This window comes from Tenrec ecaudatus, chromosome 2 (assembly GCF_050624435.1).
Source record: "Tenrec ecaudatus isolate mTenEca1 chromosome 2, mTenEca1.hap1, whole genome shotgun sequence".
NCBI classification, from domain to species: Eukaryota; Metazoa; Chordata; class Mammalia; order Afrosoricida; family Tenrecidae; genus Tenrec; species Tenrec ecaudatus.
In genome coordinates, this window is record NC_134531.1 from 81,603,843 (window position 1) to 81,630,303 (window position 26,461).

Below are 26,461 nucleotides of genomic sequence, written 5' to 3' on the forward strand. Positions count from 1 at the left end.
AGAGAAATCAAATCGATTACATCTCTGTGCAGAGAAAACAAAAGAAACTGACTATCAGCAGCTAAAACTGGGCCAGGAATCAACTGTGGAACAGACCAGCGGTTGCTCATACGTGAGTTCAGGCTGTAGCTGAAGAAAAAAGAGAAGAAGGTCACAGGAGCCCAAGTACAACCCGGATTACATGCGACCCTGAGAGTATATCTCAAGGAACAAATTTGACACGCTGAACACTAATGAGAGAAAACGTGATAAGCCGTGGGAATACATCAAGAATATCACATACGAAGAGTCATTAAAAAGACAAGAAATAAAGATCAAAGTCGATGTCAGAAGAGGCTCTGAAACGGGCTCTTACTCAGAGTACTTAAGGCACATGTAAGAAATGATGAAGTCAAAGAGCTGAACATTAAATTTCCAAATTCTAGAAGACAAAGTAAATAATTATAATAAAATGTGCAAGGACCTAGAATTAGAAAACCAAAAAGGAAGAACATGTTAAATATATCTTCAATTGAGAGAACTAAAGAAAAAAATAATAAGCCTCAAGTTACAATATTGTAAGACCCTATGGACAAAATATTGAACTTGATGCAGGAAGCGTCAAAAGAAAATGGAAAGACTGCACAATAGTTACTGTACCAAAGCGGGATAGTTGACATTCAAGCATCGCAAGAACCAGCATGTGAACAAGAACTAAAAGCGCTGAATGAAGAAGCTCTAGTTGCAATGAAAGCTCTAACCAAAAATAAGACTCCAGGAGCTGATGGAACACAGATTAAAATGTTTGAATAAGTTGATGAAACAAAAGAAACGCTCACTCTCAATGCCAAAAATTTTGAAACACAATGACTTGGCCAATGGACTGGAAGACATCCATATTTGTACCGATTCCAAAAAAGGTGACACAATAGACAATATCAGGGACATGATACTTGAGGAATATTTTGCTGAAGATCATCCCAAAAAACAGTTGCAGAAGTACATTGACAGGGAGCTGCCAGAGCTTCAGGCTGGATTAGAAAGAGTGGATGGAATAAGGTCTGTTACCGCATGTCAGATGGATCGTGACTGAAAGCAGAGAATACCAGGAAGATATTTGGTTGTATTTTATGGATGATCCCAAGCCATTCACTTATGTAGGTTGCAACAAACTATGGAAAGCTTTGAAAAGAATGGAAATTCCAGAGCATTTCATTTTGTTCATGTGTTCCCTGTACATAGATTAAGCGTGAACACAACAGAGACTCCTTACGTACTTTGGACATGCTGTCCAGGGAGCAGTCCCTGAAGAAGACACCGGGCTTGGTGAAGTAGAATTCACTCGCTGCTTTGGAATTGATCCTCACTCATAGCGAGCCTACAGGACAGGGTGGACTGCCCCGGGGAGCTTTCAAACTGTAACTCTTTCTGGGAATCGAATGCCCCCCTCTTTCTCCCAAGGAATAGCTGATGCTTTCAAATTCTTGCCCTTTTGGTGAGCAGCCCAACTCGTAACCACTGAGCCAGTGAAAAAGTAGAAGCCTCTGGAAAAACATGGCTGACACTCTGGCTGCCACCATGAACTCCAATGTAGGAACAGTGCTGAGGCTGCTGCAGGACCGGGCAGTGAGTCCTTTTTTGAACATAAGGGCTTCCATGAGTCCCAACGGATTCAAGGGAACCAGCAACAATAACAACAACATTTTTCAGCCAGCACTGAGATGGACATTTGATGATCCTTCGCTGTACTATCTTATGAGCATGATCCATAAGAAATAATGAGCCGTTTCTTCCAAGTTTGAAATATTGCCATTATACAACTGTTTCTAATGTAGGTGTTTATTAATATAGAAAACAAACACAACAATGGATCTTCAGAATTTTCAATGAACACATTTACATAATTTGATGCATGGTGGGGAATTTAGAGGATAACAATTATGCAATTATCAAATTTTAGTTATTCAAGCCATGAGGAAATTAAGGCTATAGAGCATGTAATAATAGAAACAGTATATTATCTTGATTTATAAAAATTTTACTTCAATAATGCTGCTATGCAACACATCTGTAATTTTTACAGTTTTACATCTGCACAGTGAATATCTGATAGATAAAAAAACATGGTTTCAGTATTTAAGCTCATTAATCAAATTCCTTGAAAAGAAATTCTGAATTTTGAGGACTTTAGATAGTTGAAAAAAAGAACTAGCAAACATCTCTTCCTCGGTGTTCTATTGCCCTGAATGGTTTTCCCTTTCTCCCATAAGCCTGCTAAGAGTGTTGCTGCACAGCAGCTGTGGTAGGATGTTTTCTCTCACTAGTATGAGTCACAGTGATAGTAGAGTTTTTCTGTTTCTCTATCACAACCCACCCCCTCCCTCCACAAACAAGATGTTTTATGGGTTTTGTTCCTGGTGTTTACTTGTTTTATTTCTCCCACCTGGTGATATGTCATCAGAATTATAGTTTGGGTTTCTTTTTTCAATGAAAAGCTAAAACAACAACAAATAACATGATATGGACATTGTTGTGATCAGGTGCCTTGTAGTAGTTTCTGACTCACAGCGGCCTTACATACAAGGGAAGGAATCAATGCCCGCTCCCTTTGAGCCCATTGTCGCGGCAGCTGCCAATCCACCTCATTGAGATCCCTCCTCATTTTCACTGTCCTGTACTCCACCCAGCATGATGCTTTCTCCAGGGACTGGTTTCTCCTAATAACGTGCCCCCAAATGTATGAACATGAGGTACTCCATTTATCCCCAATAAGCACTTTACAGTGCCAGCATCGATACAATAGACAGTAATAAACAGTTACAGAAATGTTTGTTGCATCTTCAACACCTATCCCCAAAGAATAGTTGGTTTTCCACTGATGACTACTTAAGGGGAAAAAAAGTTAGTTTATCATAATAATAGAAGTCAGCCTTCCATACGGCCTATGACTTTCTGTCTATTTGACCCTGGATTTGCAATCAGATTTCAATTTTGTTGATATCCCCAAACCTCTATCCCTGTTTCTAATAAAAGGGTCTTATCATTTTGCATTTGCCCTTAATTATTACTATTGCACTACATATTGTTGCACATATAATGCTTTCTCAATTCAAAGATATATAATTGGGCTATCCATTATCATTCTGCCTAGCCCTGCAATCGAGTTTCACATAGCTAAATTAACTGTTCTGTTCCTGGAAATTTCCTAAGATACAGAGATCTTGGTCAATTTTTTAGAAAATGTATATGTGTGTATGAATCCAATTCTATTTTTATAAGATCATGCATGAGTCATAAGAGCTAAATGATCAATAGAATAACCTTGCCTTTGATGCTCAGTACACTGTTTTAGTGTGCATAAAATAATGAAATGTGCAACAACACGGAGTTAGAAATTAAAAGGTAAAAACACACTCAGCATGTCTCAAGCTGAAAAATTAAGCCAAAAAAAAAAATCAAGCTTCGAATTGTCAAATTTAAGGATTATATGAACCAAATATTAAATAATGTAGAAAAACCAAAGAAAGTGGAAGGAACACACAGTCAATGAAGCAAAGAGAGCTGGTTGGTGGTCGGACATTTTAAAAAGTAGCATATGATGAAAAACGTATTAGTGAAGGAAGACATTTAAGCAGGACTGGAGGGATTATTTTTTTTTAAAGGGGCTGTAGGAATTGATGGAACATCTATGAAAGGTTTAAACAAGCTGATGCAATATTGGAATCTAAGCCACGAAATTTGGAAGAAAGCTATCTCATTTATCTAAGGCAGAACCTTATTTTAGCTCATTTCAAAGAAATTTGTATATTATTGAACAATATCATAATATCACATGTAAATAAAAGTTTGCTAAAGGGAAAAATGATTCCAGACATTTTTCTGGAATTTAAGTTGGATTCAGAAGAGGAAACAGCATAAGGTATGTTGTTGCTGACACCAGATAGCCCATGACTGAAACAGAAAATATCAGAAAGATGTTTACTTGTGTTTCATGGATTATGTAAAGGCATTCGATTGTTCAGTCCATAACAAACCGTGAATAACATTGAAAAAATGACAATAACAGAACACTTAATTGTGCTCAGGTGGAACCTATATATAGATTAAACAGCAATTCTTTGAAAAGAAAAAAAGGAATATTGCATGGAAAGGCATATGTCAGCATTATGTCATTTCACTATATTTATTTAATCTGTACCCTGAAGAAATAATTGAAGAACCTGTGCTACACGAGAGAGGAGCACGGCATGAGAACTGGAGGAAGGCACATTGATAACCTGGGATGTGCTGATGAAAAACCTTGCTTTCTGAAATGAGGAAGACTTGAAGCACTTGCTTATCAAGACCAAGGATTGCTGTCTTCAGCATAGATTGCAACTCAATGGAGAGAAAACCAATCTTCACCATGGGACCGCTAGGCAACATTATGATATGTGGAAAAAAGATTGGCATTCTCAATTAAATTACCTTATTTGGAACTGTAAGGATTCACTCAGGAAGCGGGAGTCAAGATAGCAAAAGACATATTGCAGTGGAAAAATCTGGGGCATAAAACCTCTCTAAAGAACTCAAGGATGAAGGTGTCACTGGCTCAAGACATGATATTTTCAATGGTCTCCTTTGCATGTGGAAGTTGGGCAGTGAATAAGGAAGAACACATACCAATTGGTGCATTTGAATATGATGTTGTTCAATAATGCTGATAGTTCCATAGACTTCTAGCGAACAAATCAATCAGTCTGCAAGGAAGTTCAGCCAGAACGGAGCCAGAGTGCTCCTGAGAAGTGGGGATGGAGAGACTTGGTCTCACACAGGTTGGACATGTTGTTAGGAGAGATTAATTACAAGATAAGTACCTCACAGGGTCAGCAAAAATGGGGAGAACCTCAATGAGGTAGAGGCTGCTGTAGTGGAGTGAGTTTCCTAATATGACTCTCCCACCCCAATCGACGGCACTCCCACCAAGTGATTGTTTGGGCCTATGCACATAGACTGAGCACACCACAAAGAGAGGGGACTGGGCAGCTCTTTACCATTGCCCTGCTCTCAGAGGTTTGGGCCATCGCTGATGAGCTAGCTTTGAAGCCACCATAGAGAAGCAAGAACCCTGGAAGAGTGCATTCAAGATGAGAGCCGACAGATCACAGACTGTGGCACAGAGACTCAGAGGAGCAGGGCTGAGGCTGTACCATCTTATCCGACCAGAGACAGGTGGGCTGGCTTCCTAGGCCACAGAGGCCAAGGCCTAGAAACAAAGAACCGGTGAGAGAATTGGCTACCATGTGGCTGAGAGTCTAAGAAGCAGAGAAAGACTTCAGAGCTCATTGAGACCAATGACTATCCTTACTGTTTGCTGATCCTGACTCGTGGTGATGTAAAATCCCTGAATAAACCCCCCTGATTGTGAGTATTGTCTGCAAGTTGTGTGGCCATTGCAATGACTTAATTAACACAAGTGGAGACTGACTTGGGATGGAAGGCTGGTATCAGAATAGCTAACGAAGGGTTGAGCGTGGAGGTTGGTCTGACTCCTGTCTTTTGGCAACAAGGAAGCCGGAAGGGATCAGATAGGTTCGCGTCTAAGCCATGTATTGTAGCCGGACTCAAACCTAGGAGCGATTCTGACGATGGTGTAAGACTGAGAAATGTTGCTTTTTATCGATCTGAAAATTTCTGTGTGTCGGAAGCAGCTCAGTGAGCCCAAACAACAACCACAACAACATATATAGATTTTAGAAATAATTTTTTTTTGCATATACGACTAAAGAATTTATCTCTGCCTATTATTAGCCTTTTATCCAAGCGATAAAATGGTGTTAAATTGGCTGCTCACATCAGGGTGCTTGGTGGAATTCACGTGTATAATAACAGTGGCAGGAAGGCCTGGCAAACTGCTTAGGTTAAGATTATAGACAAGAAGATGCTAGGCATAAGTTCTACTCCCTAGCAAATGAAGTTGCATGAGTTAGAATCAAATTGACAGTAGCAATCTCCCCCTCCCTTTCTTTTAGCCAGTTCTTATTTGGTCTTGATTACCACATATAACCGCAAAACTTCACCTGCTAATTTTTTAAATTCCCTAATCCATGCCTTTTTTTAAGAACATAAAAAAAAAAGAGAAGCATTATTTCCCACCAGCCAGACCTGGGCTTGTCTATCTACTATGCATTTAAATATAAAAAGGATATATTAATTATTGAACTTCACATTCTTCCAAAACAGAAACATTTTCAGATGGATTTTATAAATTCAAAAAATCCTGTAACACCCATACTCATTTGAATACAATCAGTTCTGTATTCTTCACACCAACACATACTATTCAGATCCCGTAATATTGAATTACGACAAGGAAAAAAGTGGATTAAGTTCTAAATAACAGTTGGTACCAGATGGTGTTTATTTAAGTAACACTGTTCTTATTTTTAGACAATGCTAAAATTATATCATTGTCTCCTTAACTTCAACTCCAATTAAGTAATTCACCAAATACCCGAGCACAGTATTATGACTACACAGGAATTTCACTTGCTATATTTTAATCTGAATATTTTATATAAAGGTTATTAGTTCTTGGAAATTGCTTTCAGAAAAGCAGCTTCTTTTCTTTGTTTCATTGACTTCAAAACAGTAATAAGTCTCTGTGGATGATTTTAATGGTGTCCGTATGATATTGATAGAAACAGAATTTGAATCTCCTGTCCAGAGGCATAATTATATTACTTCATCTTAAAAGAGTACCTTTACTCTTTTCTGTCTTTCCCCAGCTACTACCTTCCTCAAGGAAACCTGGTAGCACAGTGGGTTATGCACTGGGCAGCTAACCACAAGGCGATCTGGTCAAATCTACTAGTGGCTCCAGGTTTACAATGTCATAAAGCCTGGCGGGTACCTCTATGCTACCTTTCAAGGTCACTATGAGTCAGAATTGGCTCCAGGGATGTGGGTTTGGATCTTTATCCTCAATGGGTCTCAGTAACCCATTGGTTCACTACTTGGCATTTAAAGGGAAGGTCCAAGGTTCAAACCTACTATGAGAGTAAGATGTGATAGTTCAATTCCATTAAGATGCATAGCTCTGAACATTTTATGGGACCACTTTACTCCATCCTATAGGTTTCCAGTGAGTCAGAACTGACTTGTCCATAAAGGATTTGCATTATCTTTCTCACTGACAGATTCTCAAGGAGGATTCTATTTTATTTGTTTACTAAGGGGATTCTTCAGGATGAAAATTTGTGACCCAGATCAAATTAAAAAACAAAAACAAAAAACAAACCCAGAAAACAGAATCAGTCGGGATACTGACTCCTGTAAATGACATCTAATCTGATCTCGGCCTCACCAATGAGCTAGACTTTGAGGGATTAAAATCTCAAATGTAATTTAAGGTCCCACCAGCTCGAATGGGAATGGCATGTAAGTTCTATGGTATCTGTAATTATTGTTGAATTTGAATAAAACTTTCAGTACAGATTTTGATGGATTTAGGAATGAGGATTGGGAAGGTTTCTGTTTCTGTTTTGCAGACAGATGTTGAGAAAAAGAGTAGTTGGTGCAGGGATATATTTAGCTCTTGGAAGGGCAGGAGCTTCAATGACAATAATATATGTACGATTTTCCTAAAGCCAACCCCAAACCAATTGCTGTCTAGTTTATTGTGATTCAGAGCACATTCTTCTGATGCACAATAAAGCTGCGTTTTAGGACTTCAAGATTAAAGACTTGTCTTCTGAGGTGGCCAGGGCTAGTTCAAGCCATCAGTAAAGCCACGTTTACCCAGTTTTTCAACTCAGGACCTCCAATACTTCTCTCAAAACAAAAACCCAAACTCACTGCTATTAAGTCAATTCTAACTCATAGTGACCGTATTTGGACAGCGTGAAGCAGCCCCTGTTGGGTTCAGAGATTGTAACTCTCTAGGGAAATAGAGGACCCCATCTTTCTCCCACAGAGCAACACGTAAACCACTAAGCCACCAAGGTTCCTTCTCCACTTCTTTCAGGTTGTTTTGATCACTTGGTAGAATGTATGTTGATTCTGCAACATAAACTGGCTGCAACAAAGCTCCCGCATCTTCTCTGATCTCCTTGGTACTGGAAACTATCAGAGCCAATATGTTACATTCAGATGTTGCCCCACCCCCCACACTAATGGAGTACCCAATGGCTAAAATTGTTACACCCTTCTAGACACATGCATGTAATCTGTGCTCTGAAATACTTAAGACTATTATTGCATTAAAAATTGTAAAGTTAATACAAATTTACTTTTTAGTTTTTCCCAGTAATTGGAAAATTTATTAAAATCTAAAGCAATTTTGAAGAAACTGATTTATATTGACTTTCACTAACCAATTAGAATGCAAAGTCTGAAAGAACCATAATATAATCAATTCTGCTCTGACTGAAAAATACAAAATTACACTTATTTTACTTAAAATATGTCATTTTAGTTTTAGCTTAAATTAGTCTTATCTCCTATACTTATTTGTTAGTCAAATAACTTGAGATCTTTGTAAATATTTCAATTACCAGCTCATCCCCAGTGAGTTTTTGAACCCAGAGAGTTATTTTTAACAAGCTCCTCGAAGAAGGTTATAATTCTGAGAGCAGTGAGTCAAAGAATGCACCAAGCTCCTGTTGAGTCCTTCTCAATGACTGTGTGGTATTCATGTTAAAAATAAATAAAATCTGACTGGAGAGAATGGGTTTAACTTCAGTAATTTTGTAATATTTTTGCATTTCTTTAAAAATAACCTAGATATTATTAGGGAGTGAGACAATATAGGATATTACTGCGTCTTCTTTTTGTTGATTTTTTTTTTTTGTGACTCAATGAAGAAAGTTTCTCTGCTCCAAATTTCAGGTTTACTTAAACATGATGATTTCACATGAATAACATAGGGATAAAAAAAATCTGTTTTCATGACTCTTTCCATGTAAGTACTTTTTTCTAAAACGAATGACCACTTTATGTTAGCTTACAACTACTAAAAGTGTTTGTCAAGATTTTTCACTTTTTCTTCTAAATGTAGTAAAGAAACCACCCATATAGTATAAATAAATGTGTCTTTCACTGAGCAAAGGGATATTTGGATTTCAAGATATACTCAGAAATATATCTGAATCCATGTTGTAGTAAAATACAAAAGCTACTTAAATGTTGTAAACTATTGTAGACTATAAAACATTAGAATCTATGGGGTGTAGATAGACATTGCCATCAAATGATCAATAACAAAAGAAATAGACGCACACAGGCACATGCACACACACAAATGGGGGGGGGGGAATCCATAGTCCTTACCCTTTCTAAAATAAATCCAACAAAGCAGAATACTTAAGTAATTCTTAAGTCCTATGAAAGCATGTTGAGAATCTGACATCTTAATGAAGAGAACAGGTTTTTGTTTTTCTTCCATTGATATGTGACATAGATAGGCAGAGCATGCCACTGACGTGTGTCACATATACATAGAAACATATATTTAGCATTGTGGCGACTGCAAGCTCTAGTGTTAAAAGCCACCAATTCCTCTCAGGTTAGGGAGAGGAAGAAGATGAGGCAGGCTGCTCCCATCAAGATCCACAGCTTCTGAACCACTACAAAACAGTTTGACTTTATGGCTTTCCTGTGGTTTCATCAATTCTGACTAGTGAGGGACAGAAAAGGCATTTCCTCCCCTATTTTTAGAAAATCATTTATGGCACTTATAGTAAACCTAGCATATTGCTGTTATTTTTTCAGATGGTTTTTCAGTAGTCTAGTTTCTGGAGGTTTACATACCCATCCATTCCCAAATATTTTTAAGCAAGCAATCAATAAAAAGAGGAGGAATTAAAAACCTTTAAAAATATTTCCTTTTGAAATGTCCATCCATAAAACATCTCACAGGTACATGTTCTGCACTGAAATATTTCATTTATTTTTTATTTTGGAAAAAGCTGGTGGTTGAATTAACATTTGTAAAAAGCAAAAGAAAATTCTTTTCCTCTAGGAAAATCACCATGGGAAGCAAGGCACAGACAATATTTAGAATCAATGTTGCTGTTTAGTGCCTTCAAGTTGATTCCTGTCTCATAGCAAACATATGTGCAACAGAACGAAACACGGTCCTATCCTTACCAACAGAAAGGAAAGCTTACTCAACCTCAGAACAATTAATTTCTCAGAAGTACTAGTAATTCAAGGGCTTCTCTAAAGAATCAATGCACATTTATGAAGGATACATGTAATTATACACAAATCAGCGAGTGATAATAGGAAGGCACAAAAATTACATATTACATAGTATGTAGTAAATTACATTTATATAGTGGACTCTCTTGAAGCACATGATGTGGCTGGCTGCTAATTGAAAGTTGGCATTGTGAACTCTCAAGAGAAAAATGTGACATTCTGCTTTGTAAAGATTTACAACCTTGTCACCTTATGGGGAAGTTATAAATGACTCAACAAAGCAGTTTCTTTTGGGGGTACATATGTTTCTTTGGATCTGTATATGTTTGCCTATCCAGTTAGGTGTCATTTTTAAGTCAAATTTGTTTGTATGTCTGGTTAGGTATGGTTATTAGCTAATAACACTTGTCCATTTTTTATTATGTAGTACATAGTGAACATTTCCATGCATAAAATTAAAGAAAATTCCATACATGAAATCATTTTTAACATACTAATTACTTACATAATAATAATGTTTAAATGCCTGTTATACAACTGTTGTTACAAACCATTATATGTAACTTGATTTTCAAATGTCATTGGCTTATCAGGGACTGGGACGATGAACATACGCAGGGTAGGAGCTTGGTACTCAAAGAACTCGTGTAAAGCATTTTCTCACTTACTTTAAAAATTCCACTCTATGGAAGAATGGAAAAGTCCAAAGTCTTGCCAATCTTTCTTCTCCATAAAGTATTATGTTAATTATACTTTTCATTGTTACATTTTTATGTAAAGCTTATGCATATTGCTTGTCTCCTCTATAAATAGTACACTTACATAATTAGTTAATATTTTAAAAACTGACAACATTTAATTTAAAAGTCACTGGCTTCTTTGTCTAAGTTTGGCCAGTTGTCATATGTGCATAATATGAAAACGATGAATTATTTAAGTGAATTTTCACATGGATACATTACATCACCCCCATGTATTGTTTTATGAAAGATTTCTGTCTTTCATATTTTCAGTAAATTATATGTCAATTTACTGTCTCTATTTACAATTAGCCTACTGAGACTTTCTATATATGTACTACTTTGTTTTTATTTGGGGAATGTAAAAATCATGTATTAATAAATATGTTTCTTAAGTACATGGATTTAAAGAGTTATGTTTTAAGGAATCTCATATTATAAGGAATTTGGCACATTCCAGATTACCAAACTCATAGGATTTTGAAGTCATTTTATTTTGCTTTTTAAAAAATTAAAAAATATATATTACTAATTTTTTTCAAAAGTACTTCTGATGTGCCACGCAGTGTAGTGACTAGTAGATACATACAGTACTGCACATACTCCTCACAGCAGGCCTATGACAATGTATAATTCTGGCATTCTTCCCATTTGACAGATGAGCAAAATAAGTTTAAAGTAGTTCAATAATGTACAAATGATCATACATTTAACAAATAGTGGTATTACCCTACTATAAAATTCTTGGATTGTGTTTAAACTTCTGATTAATAATTGCTTTATATGATCCATACTCTTCATTTAAAGTTTGTGTCACTTATGTTTCTTGTCAAGACTAAGTAACGGGACTTGAATTTGCCCTTCCAACTGAAACAAGAAAACAGTATGTAAAATATTCATCTGTGAAATTGCAGTAAATCTCACAATGAACAGTGATGTCTGAGAAATAAGAAACAAATAGGGAGACTTACAATTATTCCAGCTTACTTCACTAAGCGTTTCCAAGTTACTCTTCATGGAAGCAAAACCCAGATGCAGCTTGTCTGCTATGAGGGACTGACGACACAGAACTGAGAGTACAAAGCCTTTCGAGTTCAAAAGATTTGGCATGAATTTACAAAGTCTGCCCACCCCCCTCCCCTTATACATTCAGTTGAGTCCTAATCACCTAATATATATTAAAAAGTTACCGAATATATAGGAAAGAAACCTCAAATGGGTAAGACCACAGATCCTCATGCATACATAAGTCTATAAATGGTGCCTATTTCCACAAATTTACTGAACATATCAAGATTCAGGAGACCTTGGGCAGAATATTGGAGTACAATTAGTCCTAGCCCCTGCACTAGCCCTGCAAAACAAACCTTAAAAACAATATTTCAGGAAACAGCTATTTCTGGAGAACTTAATTATGAAACAGAATACAACTCAAACATAATGATAGAAACACAAAAAATGTTCAGCATCCAAAAAAGTACAATTCACAATTTTACTAGGATCCAATAAAATAAAATCTGGTATTTTTTAGTTCATTTTTATGTCAATTTGGTTGAACAAGTGTTCTCAGTTGTTTTGAAGTTAAGGTCTAATTATCTCTTGTTCATAAGAGCCAAAATACCACCTTGAGTATATCCCACCTGAGTTTTAAGAACATCTGGAGAACAGATTTACTGCACAGAAAACTAATGAGAGAAAACCTGATGAGCTGTGGGAGACACCAGGAACCTCATTTCAGAGGAAAGCAAAGGTCATTAAAAATACAAGAAAGAAAGAAAGAAAGAAAAGATCAGAGTGGATGTCAGGAGAGACCTGAAATTGCTCTTAATGATGGAGAAGCTAATGCAAAAGGAAGAAATAATGAAGCCAAAGAGCTCAGTAGAAACTTTCAAGGACAGCTGGAGGAGACAGATTATGATGCTATATGAGTCGTGTACAGCCCTAGAATTAGAAAAACAAAAAGGAAGGACATGCCCAGCATACCTTAACCTGAAAGAACTAAAGGAAAAAGTCAAACCTCAAGTTGCAATATTGAAAGATTCTATGGATAATATGCTGAATGATGCAGGAAGCACCAAAAGATGATGGAACGAACATACAAAGTCACTGTGCCGCAAAGAACTAGTCAGCATCCCACCATTTCAGGAGGGGGCATATGAACAAGAACTAATTGTGCTGATGGAAAAGTTCAAGCTGCATGGAAAGCATAAAAACACAAGGCTCCAGGAATTGATGGAATAGCAAATAAGACGTTTCAATGAGCTGATGAATCATTAGAAGCACTCAATGTCTATGCCAGCAAACTTGGAAGTCCGCCACTTGGCCAACTCACTGGAAGTGATGCTATCTATACTCATTTCAAAGAAAGGTGATCCAAAAGAATGCTCAAATTATAGAACAATATCATTGTCACATGCGACAATATTTTTGCTGAAGATTATCCAACAATGCTAACCTGGTTACCCCATAGCCTTGTGTGAGCTCCTTTTGATAGTGCATCAAGAAACAAACAAAACACCTCAACTGCCACTGAGTCAATTATGATTCATGGTGACCTTAAAGGACAGGGTAGAACTGTCACTTTGGGTTACCAAGACTGTAAATCGTTACGAGAGAAGAAAGCATCATCTTTCTCCCACTTGATAGTACAAGTAGATCTAAAATCAGGAAGAATATAGAAACTGGAAAACACTATAAATCACTTGATCAATTTAGCACAAAAATATTAAGTATTCTTCAGATTGAAATAACAAATCAAAATGCATTAATATGCAGGTTGTGCATCAATTAAGAGAAACATGCGTACATATACTTATTCAATCAAATGCTTAAATCATTAAATCACATTAAATGAAGACAACTCAGTTTAATAGTATGGCCATGTTTTTTCTTACTCTCTTTAGCTCATTTAATTAATGTAAGGATTTCCTTATTATAAATGTGATTTCTAAATTTTCTACATGCAATTTATGGATGAATTATTTACTTGATTTAAAATTAATTTCAAGAGCTTTGTAATCTATGAAGTTTATAGAATTAAAAGTGCAACAAAGTGGCACTCTGTAAGCAGTGGAACAGACCTATGTTTCACCGCACATGGTGAAACTGTCAGACAGCCATACAAAACACACCATAGTCAGTGATTCAAAAGTTCTTCTGCTTACAAAATATGGCACATAAGAAAAAAATGCCTAGGATTGAATAAATACTTCCAGTTAAACAGTAAAAATAAGACACAACAATTTCTGAGATGTTAAAATGTAAAATGTGGACATTCTGGGATGTCACATGAGCGTGCGGAGCTGTTATATGGGTGCTCTGAGCTGTTCAAACATAAAGGGATATGGTTTTTGCAATCTTCATCTAAAAATGTCTGCCCTGAGATGAATTTTATGTGATCTGAAGTCTGACTGTTGACTGAACTGAATAGCCATTCCAGGCTTAGTCTCCCAGGGAAAATTGATAAATTCTCTGCTTTTAATACTTGGAGAAAGAGCTCGCTAAATTCTATATTGGCTCATATTATGACAACAGTACAGGAATAACATGGCTAGATAAAACCTTTAAGAGCAAATAGCTTATCATTGATCTAACTCAAACCACATTTTAACATATGATTCAAATGAACTATTGTAATTACTCGAGTGCTTTTTCTCCAGAGGTTCGACAAAACTTAAAACTTAAAAATACCAGGAAAATACTAAATATAGCAAAAGTCTTTTAAAAACTGAGTTTTGATAAAATTAAAATGCAGACTATATAGGTCACAGAAAAATCAAACCAACATATAAATGAAAGTACAACCAGGAAAACAGAACAGAGAAACATCCCAATTAAAGAAAAAATTATTAACAGCTACCACAGTCACAATTAGTCTATATGAAATGTACTTGATTGAAATCTTCTCAAAATTCTAATTTCAAGGCAAAACACCTTTGTTAACCTTTGAAGCATTCTCCAAAGAATTATGTCCAAGAGTCAAATTATTTTTAATAATAAAAAATATTCGCTTTTGTTTAAACAATAGTCATCCATACATGTGTTGTATGGTAAATTATTCAAGTTTCTTTTAGGGGTATGAAATATGAGCTGAGTCTCACAGAGTTGGATCTTAGAACAGTGGTATGATAGAAAATATTACTAGAATTTAATCTTCTCTAAGATGTTGGATTACATAATGGACTACCAGCTCAATGACAGTGCTAGTCTTTAAATCTTTTTGTTTATTGCATATCTTACAGTATAAGCCAAACCCACTTCCTTCATTCAATTTGGACTTTCATAGGGCTTGGGAGATTGTAAATCTCGATGGGAACACTCTCATCTTTCTACTCTGGAGCAGCTCCTGGTTTTGAATCACGGACCTTGTTGGTAGAAGGCCAATGACTAACTGACAGTGCCACTAGGGCTCCATTTGTACAGGATAGCCATTATTCTCAGTATGGATATATCATTCCATCTGCAGGAGGCATTTTCCAAGTTACCTGGCTGACTTACCTTATCTTTTCTTTGCTTTTCATCTTGGTACACAGTCCAGTGCTCTCCATCATTGCTGTAAGCTAGTTTGTAGGAACCCACAAACTGAACATGGCCAAAATCTTTAGCTCCCTGTGTGATAATGCCAGTCACTTTGGTAGGAACAAGAAGATCCACCTATGAGAAGAAAACAAACACAAAAGTTAAATGCAACAATAGAGTTTAGCCTGATTGTCAATATTTTGACTCTATCCTTGACTTATAATTTTTTTCCTGCTATGCAGAAAATTTAGTTCAAGTTTCCTTGAACAACTATTCTGATCATTTTAAGGTAAGAGAACAGCAACTCCAGCCCACTGATCTGTTCTGTATTAAACTGACTTATCTAGCTGTGTGTCGGTTTGAGTCACTTGCATAGTACCAGAACTGGCAAGGCAGACCATCTTGAAACTGATCATTAACTCCCACCACTTGTGCTTATGATTCAATTTACTGATTTTAATGGCCAATTAAATAATAATAAAATTACTGCCATTGCATACTTACTAGGAGCAGCGGAGGTTTCACAATTACACATTAAATAAGGTCAAATCTGTTTCTTTAAGTTTCCCCCCATTCAGTAGCATATAATTGAGTATAGTGGTCATTGTTCCTTGAAAAAAATCGAAAGGAGGGGTCTAAAACCAAACTTCTGACATGGGGGAAGTATGTTCATGTGATCTGTCTTCCATGGTGTGCACTTCAAGGGCACAAGACCCTTGGCAAGTTATTAAGCATTCAACTCACCAAAGTAAATGGAAATGCAAATGATATGGATGATAATATATATGAATTTCATCCAAGGAGAATATATAATATCTGGTAGTTTAGTGTTTTCCTACTTCTTTCTCTAATCACCCATACATGTTATAATACTGATTTTATTTTAATTTTTTTAGAATGCTGATTTTAAAGAAAAGTTTAGGATTTTAAAGAAAAGCCTTGATTTCCATGTGGACAACTATTGTAAAAATGTCACAATTTATCTTAGTTCTTTTCCTTAACATATACCTTCCTTTCTATTTCTACAATAGCCACCTACTTCCACTTACTTCCTATGACTGAATGCCTTCTTATGACATCCCTGATCTTATCAATTTTAACTGTCATAATCCTGTCTGTGACCTTGTGGCTGTCAACCCCCATGTCTTCTTGTTTCCCTTTCAGGTCTTCCATCCTCTGAGACACAAGGTAGCCAAAAATAAATAGTCATGGGTCAAATGCAGGTCATGGGTGAGAAGAGTGAGCAAGGAATGATACAAAGTAGTAGACTATTCCAGTGTGTCCCCTCTGGAAATAGATTAATTTTTAAAATTACCTGAGATGCCCGCTCATTTTTTGAACCATGCATTAAAGGCTTCCGGATCAATTGAGTAGCTGATAAAGAAAACCTCCTTTAATATTTTATTAAAACATTTCTAAAGGTCCGCTCAAAATCTAAAATATCTTTTTGCTGTGGCTGTTCTCCAAATGTGTATTAGATCACGTAAAATAGGTTGTACACCAGCAGCCAGGCTGTGAGAGACACTGACAAACTGAAAAGGAAGCAAGGAGCACTGGTGTGTGTTGGTTGGGCCGCCATCCACAAAGTCAGCAGTTGGAACCCACCAGGCAGGATTTTCTAGTCGCACAAAGTTCGGCTCCCGGAAATTCACAGAGGCAGTTTCATCCTGCCCTACAGGCTTGCGATGAGTCAGCATGGGCTCGGTGGCTGTGAATTAAAGCTGGAAGCATTTGATGCATGAGGCCAAGTGTTTTCGATGGACTCATTTAATCCTCTCCATAATCTTACAAAAGAAAGATATTATTTCTACCTCCCAGATGATGTGTAGAGAGGTGGCAAAACTTGGTGTGGCATCCAGAAATTGTTAGTAAGTAGAGCCTCTCAAGTTCAAATATGTCGTTTTTGAATTCCTAGGTCCACTGTTCATACTGATTCTTAAACTAAAGGAGTAACATGTGGGTTTCATTTTCTACTCAGTGATTTCTTCCTGTAATCCACGGCAATTTAGAAAATTCCAAAAAAATTCAGAAGTCTTCTCACTACACACATCAACTGACGGAGACACTAAGCCCTAAACAAAATCCATCCAGGATTTACAATCCTAGGAGGGCCCTGTCTTGGATCATGAATTTTTGCTCTGTTCTACGGCTGTCGGGGTTGAAAAATATGGATTGCTTTTATTGTCCTAAATCCAAATCTAATTGCATACTGACACCTGGGCAAAGCCGCTGTTCTTCACAGTGCGCTTAGTATTACTGACAGTAAGTGACAGGGGAGAAAGAACTCGGAGTCACTGTGCTGCATCACAGACTATGTACACACAGAAAGCTGAGCTGTGTTTCCAAGGATATGAATACGCCCAGGGCTGGATTCTTCAGGCCCTGCTTCTATAAGTCCTCAGCTAAAGCAGTGAGGAGTCTTCCAGCACCTATCCTCCCCCGCACTCCCCTCCTCCCCCAAATATTTCTTAAAGGCAACTCAGTTTCCTGCTGGGTGGAGCTGTTTTCTCCTTCAGTTGTGTGTCTTGGCTCTTTCCAACCGATATGTTTTTCTCCCTCTAACTGCTCTCCTTCTCCAGCAATTTTTTTTTCAGATTCTAGAATTTTTTTATTTTTTGGTTCCAGTGAAGTCAGTATCTTCATGTAAATAGTCAGCAATCTGTTTCAAGCTGGCTTTTCTCCTAAATTTTACGACACTAAACTTTGAGTACCAGGCCTGAGCAGATCTTGTTTCTGTACAAAAAATAATCAGCAACTCACACTTAACATGAGGTTGTTGAAACAGGGCACCCAGAGAACTTGACCCGAGCCACACTGTGTTCAGCACGAGGGCTATTCCCAGAAAAGGTGGCTGCTGAGGGCAGGCTTACCTGTGGTTTAGAAGCACTGTCCATTTATGGAATAAAATCATGTTAAAGTTGACCTGGAACTATAATAGACTAAGTATCTTCATCTCCCAGGGTTTGACTCAAATACCCAAAGAAGACACCCTGCAAAAACCCCAAACCCCCAATTTACTGCCCTCCAGTAAATTGCTATTCTTAGAGACCCTACATAAACAGAGTAGAACTGTCTGTAAAAGTTTCTGAAACTGTTACTCTTTTGAGATTATAAAAACCTCATCTTTATTCTCTAATGTGGCTGGTGGTTTTGAACTACTGACTTCATGGCTAGCAGCCCGACACATAACCCATATGGCACTATTGATCCTCTTTGACTCAAATGGGGACACATTCAGCTTAGAGCACAGCCCTTCATTTCTGGGTCTTTCTGAAAGTATCTTGCCTGTAACATACCATTAATAAAGATTTTATTGGATTACACTTAGCTATTTTCTAAATAGGTTTTACAGACAAAAAGGCAAAAGCCAGTTAATGCTACTTTTCCATTTCATAGAAATAAATATAAGGTTGTATTCTGTTGTTTTCTACCTGTGGGTAACATTATGGATGAAGAAGACACAGTGTCATAGGGGTGCTGACCAGTTTTCGCTAGGTAGAGCTGTGGGATGTGACTGTGAGAGACAGTCCTTTCGAGGGAAGCAAATGTTCTGAGTTCCTGAACTCGCTCTTTCCGTATCTATATCTTGTTGGATACGCTGCTGTAAATCTTTTGGCCTCATTTTATTATTTTAAAAATTATCCACGTAACCCCTAGGATTTTATGTGAGGATTTTGGTCTTCTTTATATTAGGTTATAATCCATTCTGATGGCTGCGGTCCTTGATCTGCCTCCGGAGGAGAATAGCCAGAAGGCTCACTAGAGATAAGGATGGTGAGACCTCACCTCGCGTACTGTGGCCATGTTGTCAGCGGAGACCAGCCCCTGGAGAAGGACATCATGCTTGGTAACGTGTAAGGGCAGCAAGAAAGGAAGTCCCTCAGCAGCACTGATTGACATGGTGGCTGCACCAATGGGTTCAAACATAACAGTACTTGTGCGGTGGGTGCCAAACCAAGCAGTGCTTAGCTCTGTTGTACATAGGTGGCTAGAGTTGTAATAGACTCTAAAGCTCTGGACAACAGCAGCAGAATTTTATGCACATTAAGATTAGTGTGGGGGAACATTGGTTAAGCAATTGTTGCTGCTTCATAACTGTCATTTTGCTACTGTTATGAACTGGGCGACCCCTGTGAAAGGGTGGTTCAACCCCCAAAGGGGTCATGACCCACAGGCTGAGAACCGCTGCAGTAAGCTAATAACCAAGGCTCAACCCCACCAAGTGTCCCGGAGAGAAAGATGAGGCAGTGTGCTATGGGAAAGCGTACAGCCTTGGAGACCCTAGGGGGCAGTGCCGTTCTGTCCTCTTGGGGCTCTAGGAGTCAGAATGGACTGAGGGCAATAGGTTGCTGCCAGTAGAAGGTGCCCTTGAGTTAGCTCTGACTCACAAAAACCCAATGGACAGCAGAGTGAACCTCCCCGAGGTCCTTGCGCCATCCTAACACTTGTTTTTATGTTCCAGCCATTGTTGAAGCCACTGCGAAGATCCATCTTGTCGAGGAGCATCCTTTTTATTTGTTCTGCTCTCGTTGTCCCTCTATTTTACCAAGAATGATGTCATTTTCCAGGGACTGATGGCTCCTGCAACATGTCCCCAATATTTCAGACGTCTTGTCATTTGAGTCTCTAAGAAGCATTCAGGCTATACTTCTTCCAATACAAATTTGTTTGTTCTTTGTCAGACCATACTACTGTCAGTATTCTTCACTGACATCATAGTTCATATGCATCAATTATTCTGTCTTCCTTATTTCAATGTCCAACTTTTATATGATACGATGGCAATGGGTAGTGTATACAAAAATATGCTGGCTATATAGGGCATTGGATGTAATAAAACAAAGTAAATAGACCTATGAGACATAGCCTAATACTAGTCTGAGAGTACATAACCAGAAACGTAATTATAAAAACTGAGAAATGAAGTGGCCAGATTGTTCTAGAGAAAATGTCTTAGCCGTAGTAAAGTTTGGTCACCTGCAGAAGGACATCCATAAAGATGGTTCATTCAGCTTTACTAATAGTAGGACTGAGACGAATTTAAAACAATTGACATTCCCACTTATAGGTTAAATGGTCAGCTACTAATATTATATGAGAAAATTTTAAATTAAGCAGTAAGGTTGAGCAGGGCCAAGGAAGTGTTTCTAAGATAACAATGAGAGAGGAAATTAAAATTTAAATAAGTGACTTATCTCACTTCAATTATAAGACTATGAGAGGGAGCATTGTGAGTACATACCAGTAGAAGTTTGAAGGGATACATACGTAAGTATTGCATAAATACTATGGAGTTTTTGTAATAAAACTGCCTGCTACATTTCAGGAAAGGGTAAATAACTTAAAATGTATATCTAGCTAAGAAGACCGACATGAAGTATCAATAATATTTCTTTGCTAAACGGCAAAGTAAGCTCCATGTCAACATCTGCATAGGATCCTGACAGATGACTGCCTGAAAGAAGACAGAGCAATAGAGGAAGTGACTTTCTTAAAGACACTCTTCAAGGGGTAAGAAAAAAAGAAAACAAACAGATAAATAGGTGTTCAAGAGAAGCGATCCAAGAGACTAACGCGATCTAGCATGGCACTGCTGCTTGGCTGCATCGAAAGGCTCTAGTTTTTGCCTATAAGTGATTACCGTGTTTCTGATTATGCACGCTTTAATGTTCATGGCGCTTCGCAAATTAGCTCATTACACATGAACATCTCTGAAATTAATAATCATTTAGTTTTTAAAAATAACACTGTAAGAAGAAAAAAACGAATACCACCTTGTCGGTACTGTTTCGTTAAAGTGCTGGATTGCAAACTACGAAGTCTAAATCAAGCCCACCAGCCCCTTCCGTGAGAGGATGAGGCTGCGGTGAGATGCCCTCAGCTGGAATGGACCCAAGGGCAGTGATGCACTGGTTTCAATAAAGAATAAGTACCATATCAAACATATATATATATCCTTAGCATACGGTTAATTGTGATTGGCATCTGACTACTATTGTTGACTGCCAGATGTCAGCTTCATGTTAGCTTATATTTTCAGGTCAGCTTGTTATGAAATATTTATTCACAATAACTTACTATGAAATATTATTCAGTCCCTGTGCCTGATTTGGTCCAGGAGCTGTAAGAATACAGACTCAGCATCCTCAACATAGTATAGAGGTCTGATAATATAGGCATTCCATCATTAATTACCACAGTTTTCCCTTTATAAACATTTTTCATTTCCAAAAAGACTTTAAAAATACATTTAACAGAGCAAATGTTTTTTCTATATTGAAGTTTAAGAATTGAAACAGAAAATTAAAGTATAAACTAACCTCTCAAATTTAAAGGCAGAATTCTGTGTTACTGATGCTTTAGGGCAGTGGTTCTCAACCTTCCTAATGCCGCAATCCTTTGCTACAGTTCCTCATGTTATGGTTTGCCACCCCCCCCATCATAAGATTATTTTCATTGCTATTTTATAACTTTAATTTTGCTACTGTTATGAATCATAATGTAAATATCTGGTATGCAGGACATACCATATATACTCGTGTATAAGTCGAATTTTTCAGCACATCATTTATTTATTTTAAATTTATTTATTTTTCAGCACATTTTTTTAGTGCTTTAACTTTTATTATTTTAAACTTAATTTATTCCCGAGCCATATGTTTTTGCTTCTTCAGTTTCTTCTGGGAAATCTTTTTCTTCTGTGCAACCTCCTCTTCTGGTTTGGGAACGATCTGTTCCTTCCCAGTCAGGATCATCTCAATGTGGCAGGGGGAGCTCATGTGTGGGTCGATCCGACCATGAGCTCTGTAAGTCCGGCGGCGCATCTTGGGGGCTTTGTTCACCTGGATGTGCTCAATGACCAGAGAATCCACATCTAAACCCTTAAGCTCGGCATTACTTTCTGCATTTTTAAGCATGTGAAGCAAAAATTCAGCACTCTTTTTGGGCCAACGACCCTGGGTCCAACCCCATTGCTTGGCCTGTGCACACCTGCCAACACCACCATTGTACCGTCGGAAAGGCACACATTGCTTCTGCAGAGTGATGTCTTTCAAGTATTTGGTGGCTTTCCGGATGTGCATGCCTTTGATGGCCTGGGCAGTTTCACGGGTGTTCTTGAAGTGGACCCGGAGGTTCGACCCTCTTGATTTGCAGGATTTTGTAGGGTTTTCAGGGTCGAGTGAGTAGCGAACCATCTTGGCAGGTCACCTCAGGCTGCTACAGTTAGAGCATTCAGCACATTTTTAACGCAGTTTTTGTGGTAAAATTAAGTGCCTCAGCTGATATTCGGGTTGGCTTATACATGAGTATATATGGTATTTTCATTGCTACAAATTGAACATAATAAAGCATAGTGATTAATCACAAAAACAATGTCATTATATATTGTGAAATATTTATTTCTAATTACAAATAAATGAAATTTTGTCTTGAAGCATGGTATAGCATGAGTAACAGTCTTCACTCCTGGTACTCATATGTGGGTGTATCTGCAGGTGTGTGGACCTGTCTGGAGATGGATAGAGGAGTGGTGTCTCAGTTCCTAAAACCGTCAGAAACATGTGTTTTCCAATGGTCTTGGTCGACCCCTGTGAAAGGGTCATTCGACTCCCACCCACAAGTTGAGACCGGTGTTTTATGGTATCCCTTTTATGTGTACCAGCTCCTCTAGCACGTGCAGTGTCATAAACAAGCTGTCTCAGGGAGGTGATCATTCAAAAGTCTGATTTTTAGAATACCGAGCATATTTCACAGATTCCAAATGTCCAAGAAACATCTGACCTGCACTCAACATTGCACCTGCCCCTTAACCTTGGCCTGCAATCACAACATGAACAATGGCATATGACCATTGTTTGAATTGCATGTCATGATTGCTTTCATAGGGATTTATTTAGAATTATGAAAATTGTTCAGTTGCACATTTTAACTGACATTGAGTAATAACATCATGACCGCTGAAATTCAGTTTTTTGACATTTTTATTCTAAATATCTTTATCAAAAGAAGATTGAATACACACACATTCTGGTGACATTTTTGGAAAAACTGAGATTTAAAATAAAACATTGCTACAGTTCTATCTCTGGTAAAGCTAGAATGTTTGGTAGAAGCGAGGACGGTAAGACTTTGTCTAACAAACGTTGGGCATGCTATAAGATCGATCAGTCCCTGGAGAACACCGTGCTTCGTGAAATAGCGGGACCATAGAAAATAGAGGGACCATAGAGGGAACAAAGACCCTCGGCGAGATGGACTGACATGGGGTACAGCAACCACTCACACAGAGCAGACTGTGCAGACTGTGGGCTGGTGCTGGATTGGGAAGTGCTGTGGGAGTGGTTGCTATGAGTTGGGATCCCCTGGGACACCTACCAACAACTGTCTCATCTCATATCTAGCCTTCTTTTCTTACCACCACCACATATTCATTTTGGGAAAATATTTTGTACTTGCTATCTGAGAAATATTATTGGTTTCACTTTCATCAGATGTTGATTTGTATTCTTGTCATATTTGCAGACCAACTAGTTAATTATTTTTCTTCTTCTTAACATACAGACAATTATCTTCATTATTAAACTACTTTTTAAGACTAAAACATTAGTTTAAGGTTTTAAGAAATCATTAACTTACTCAGAATATTTCTACAATCCCTCACAATGAACAATTATACAAATATAAAACTGATATATAAAATGCAAATCCTTTTATATTAACTTTCTTTCCTTCATTATCTCTTCTTTCCTACAGGATTACTTCATAAAATTAGAATTACTCGGTCAAAAGATACAATTTAAAAAAATGAAGATTAGGTTTAGTTTTGGTGATCATGAAAGAATGAATATTCATTGTGAATGATTTAGAGAGCCCAGAGAGATATAAAAGAACACAATTAAAGTTAACCGTAGTTGTACAATCCATAGTTAATTCTTAGTATCCTTGTTAGAAAACTAATCCGACTGCTGTCAAGCTTATTCTGAAGCCTAGCCATCTTAAAGAAGAGGTAAACCAGCCCGTAGGGTGCCCATGGATATAAATTTGGATGGAAGCAAAGTATCTCATCTTTCTACTGCAGCAGAGGGGCTGGTAGTTTGAACGACTGTCTTTTTAGTTGGCAGCTGAGTGCTTTGACCGCTGTTCCACCAAGACTCCTGTTACATATTCATTTTTTCACATAATTTCTACTGCCATACAGCATCATAAAATGAGTTGATTTGACATGTTTTATAATTTTCATTTTTCTATTTGTCAAGTTCATTAATATAGAATATTAATTTGTAGTGGGCATATAAGGTCCTTTATTACAATGCATGAGTTTATATAAGAGTTATTTAACTCATTCCCCATTAATGTTCATTTATTTCCAATGTCTTGTATCATAAGAAACAATACAGAAATAAACTCCTCATATAGCTATCATTGTTCATTGATGTCACTATTTTCTTACAGGAGCAAAGGATTTCCCACTATTTTCTTATAGGAGTGAAGGATTTCTCATTACTACTATACTTTCCTGTAAGACAAACTTTTACATTTTAACAATTTTTAAATGAAAGTTTTTTTTAATGAAATTTTTAACATGATTGATGTCCATGACATTAAGTGGATTTCAATTTATATTCTACAGTCACTTAGTCACACAACTGCAGCTACTCTTTAATGTTATTTTTTTCTATTCAGTTAATTTTTTTCTTATTAATAATCATTTATTATATATGAAGCAGAAATATTTGCCTTGTTACATTTATTGAAAAACACTGCTTGTTTTCTGTGTCATTTAATTTTATTGTGACATGCACATTTTAATTTTTTTATAATAAAAAATCAGTTCGCTTTTATCTGCATAAAAATATCTTATGCTTTAATAGATCAATTAAAATTATTTCATATCCTCCATAATTTCTTCAAAAAGTGTCTAAGCCTCTTGACATGATATATTACCATATATTACGTAATATGGTATCAAATTTTATTTTTTATAAGAAAACAAATTTCTGAATATCATTTGCTGAACTGTCCATTTCGATTTGTGTTTTTGTTATGTTATTTTTCCCCCTTATTCCAGACAGATGCTTACAAAGTATTCTTATTTTTAAAATGTAAAATAAAATTTTAATTTTATTACAAATAAAAATAACATGACAATATACATTTTGATAATGGGATATTGATTTTTTTGGCTAGAATAAAGTCAGTCCATACCTAACATAGGCCCTTATTGAGGAAGCCAGGAGGTAATAGTGCCTTCAGAAGGTGTTCTTACAAACTATTCTTAAACACAGTTCCTGTTTCTTTTGATTTTGTCACTCTACAAGGCTTATTACCAAATGTCCGGCCCTTTAATTCTAAATTTCTCATTTTCAATTTTAACTTGCTTATCATTTTCATAACTTAATCTTCTTTTTCTGCTTTCACTATGCATTTTTGCACTATATCCCCAATATTATGGGTTTTTTTCTTGACAGTGCAAATTTTGCTACTATATTTTTATTCTTTGGAAATGCTATTATTTAAAATATGACTTTAAATGTCATTCCACCATTCTTTTCACCCTTTCAATTATATCACTCCTCTATTATTTCAAGAAAAATATAAATTCATAGGATTTCTGCAAATGTTGCTGCTGTAGAAAATACCTCAAGCTTATTGTCTTATTTCATGTGTGTCTGGACAACATTAAATATATACATATATAGAGTTCTGTGTTAGTATTCTTTCGCTAAGGTGAATATCAAGGGAACAGTGCTTCTCAGCACAAGTCACATGCTTCCTCTTCTCTTTCTACCAGCTAACAGTCCACAGGCTCCTCTTAGAAGGTCACAAGGCAACAATGTTTGGGGCCGGACCCAGCAGACATTTTGGCAGGACAATTCAGCTCCTTTGAATATTTCTCATCCTTGCTGCTTTCCTCTGAATATGCAAAGAATGCTGTCATTCTACAAAATCTGGTCACTGCCACAGGTAGCCTCCACATCACCACCTGCTGCCGAGCCTGCTATTTAGCATGACCAGGCATGCCAGAGCAGAACTGTGCTTCA

At 37.1% G+C, this 26,461-nt stretch overlaps 1 protein-coding gene across 1 annotated transcript in view; it reads right to left on the bottom strand.

Annotated features, from left to right (window-relative positions):
* Positions 1-26,461, bottom strand: part of EDIL3 (EGF like repeats and discoidin domains 3) — a 401,517-nt gene that overhangs the window by 20,558 nt on the left and 354,498 nt on the right. Inside the window, exon 10 of the mRNA XM_075542664.1 lies at positions 15,399-15,554. Coding sequence (XP_075398779.1) covers positions 15,399-15,554 — 156 coding nt within the window. The remainder of the gene's footprint in view (positions 1-15,398; positions 15,555-26,461) is intronic.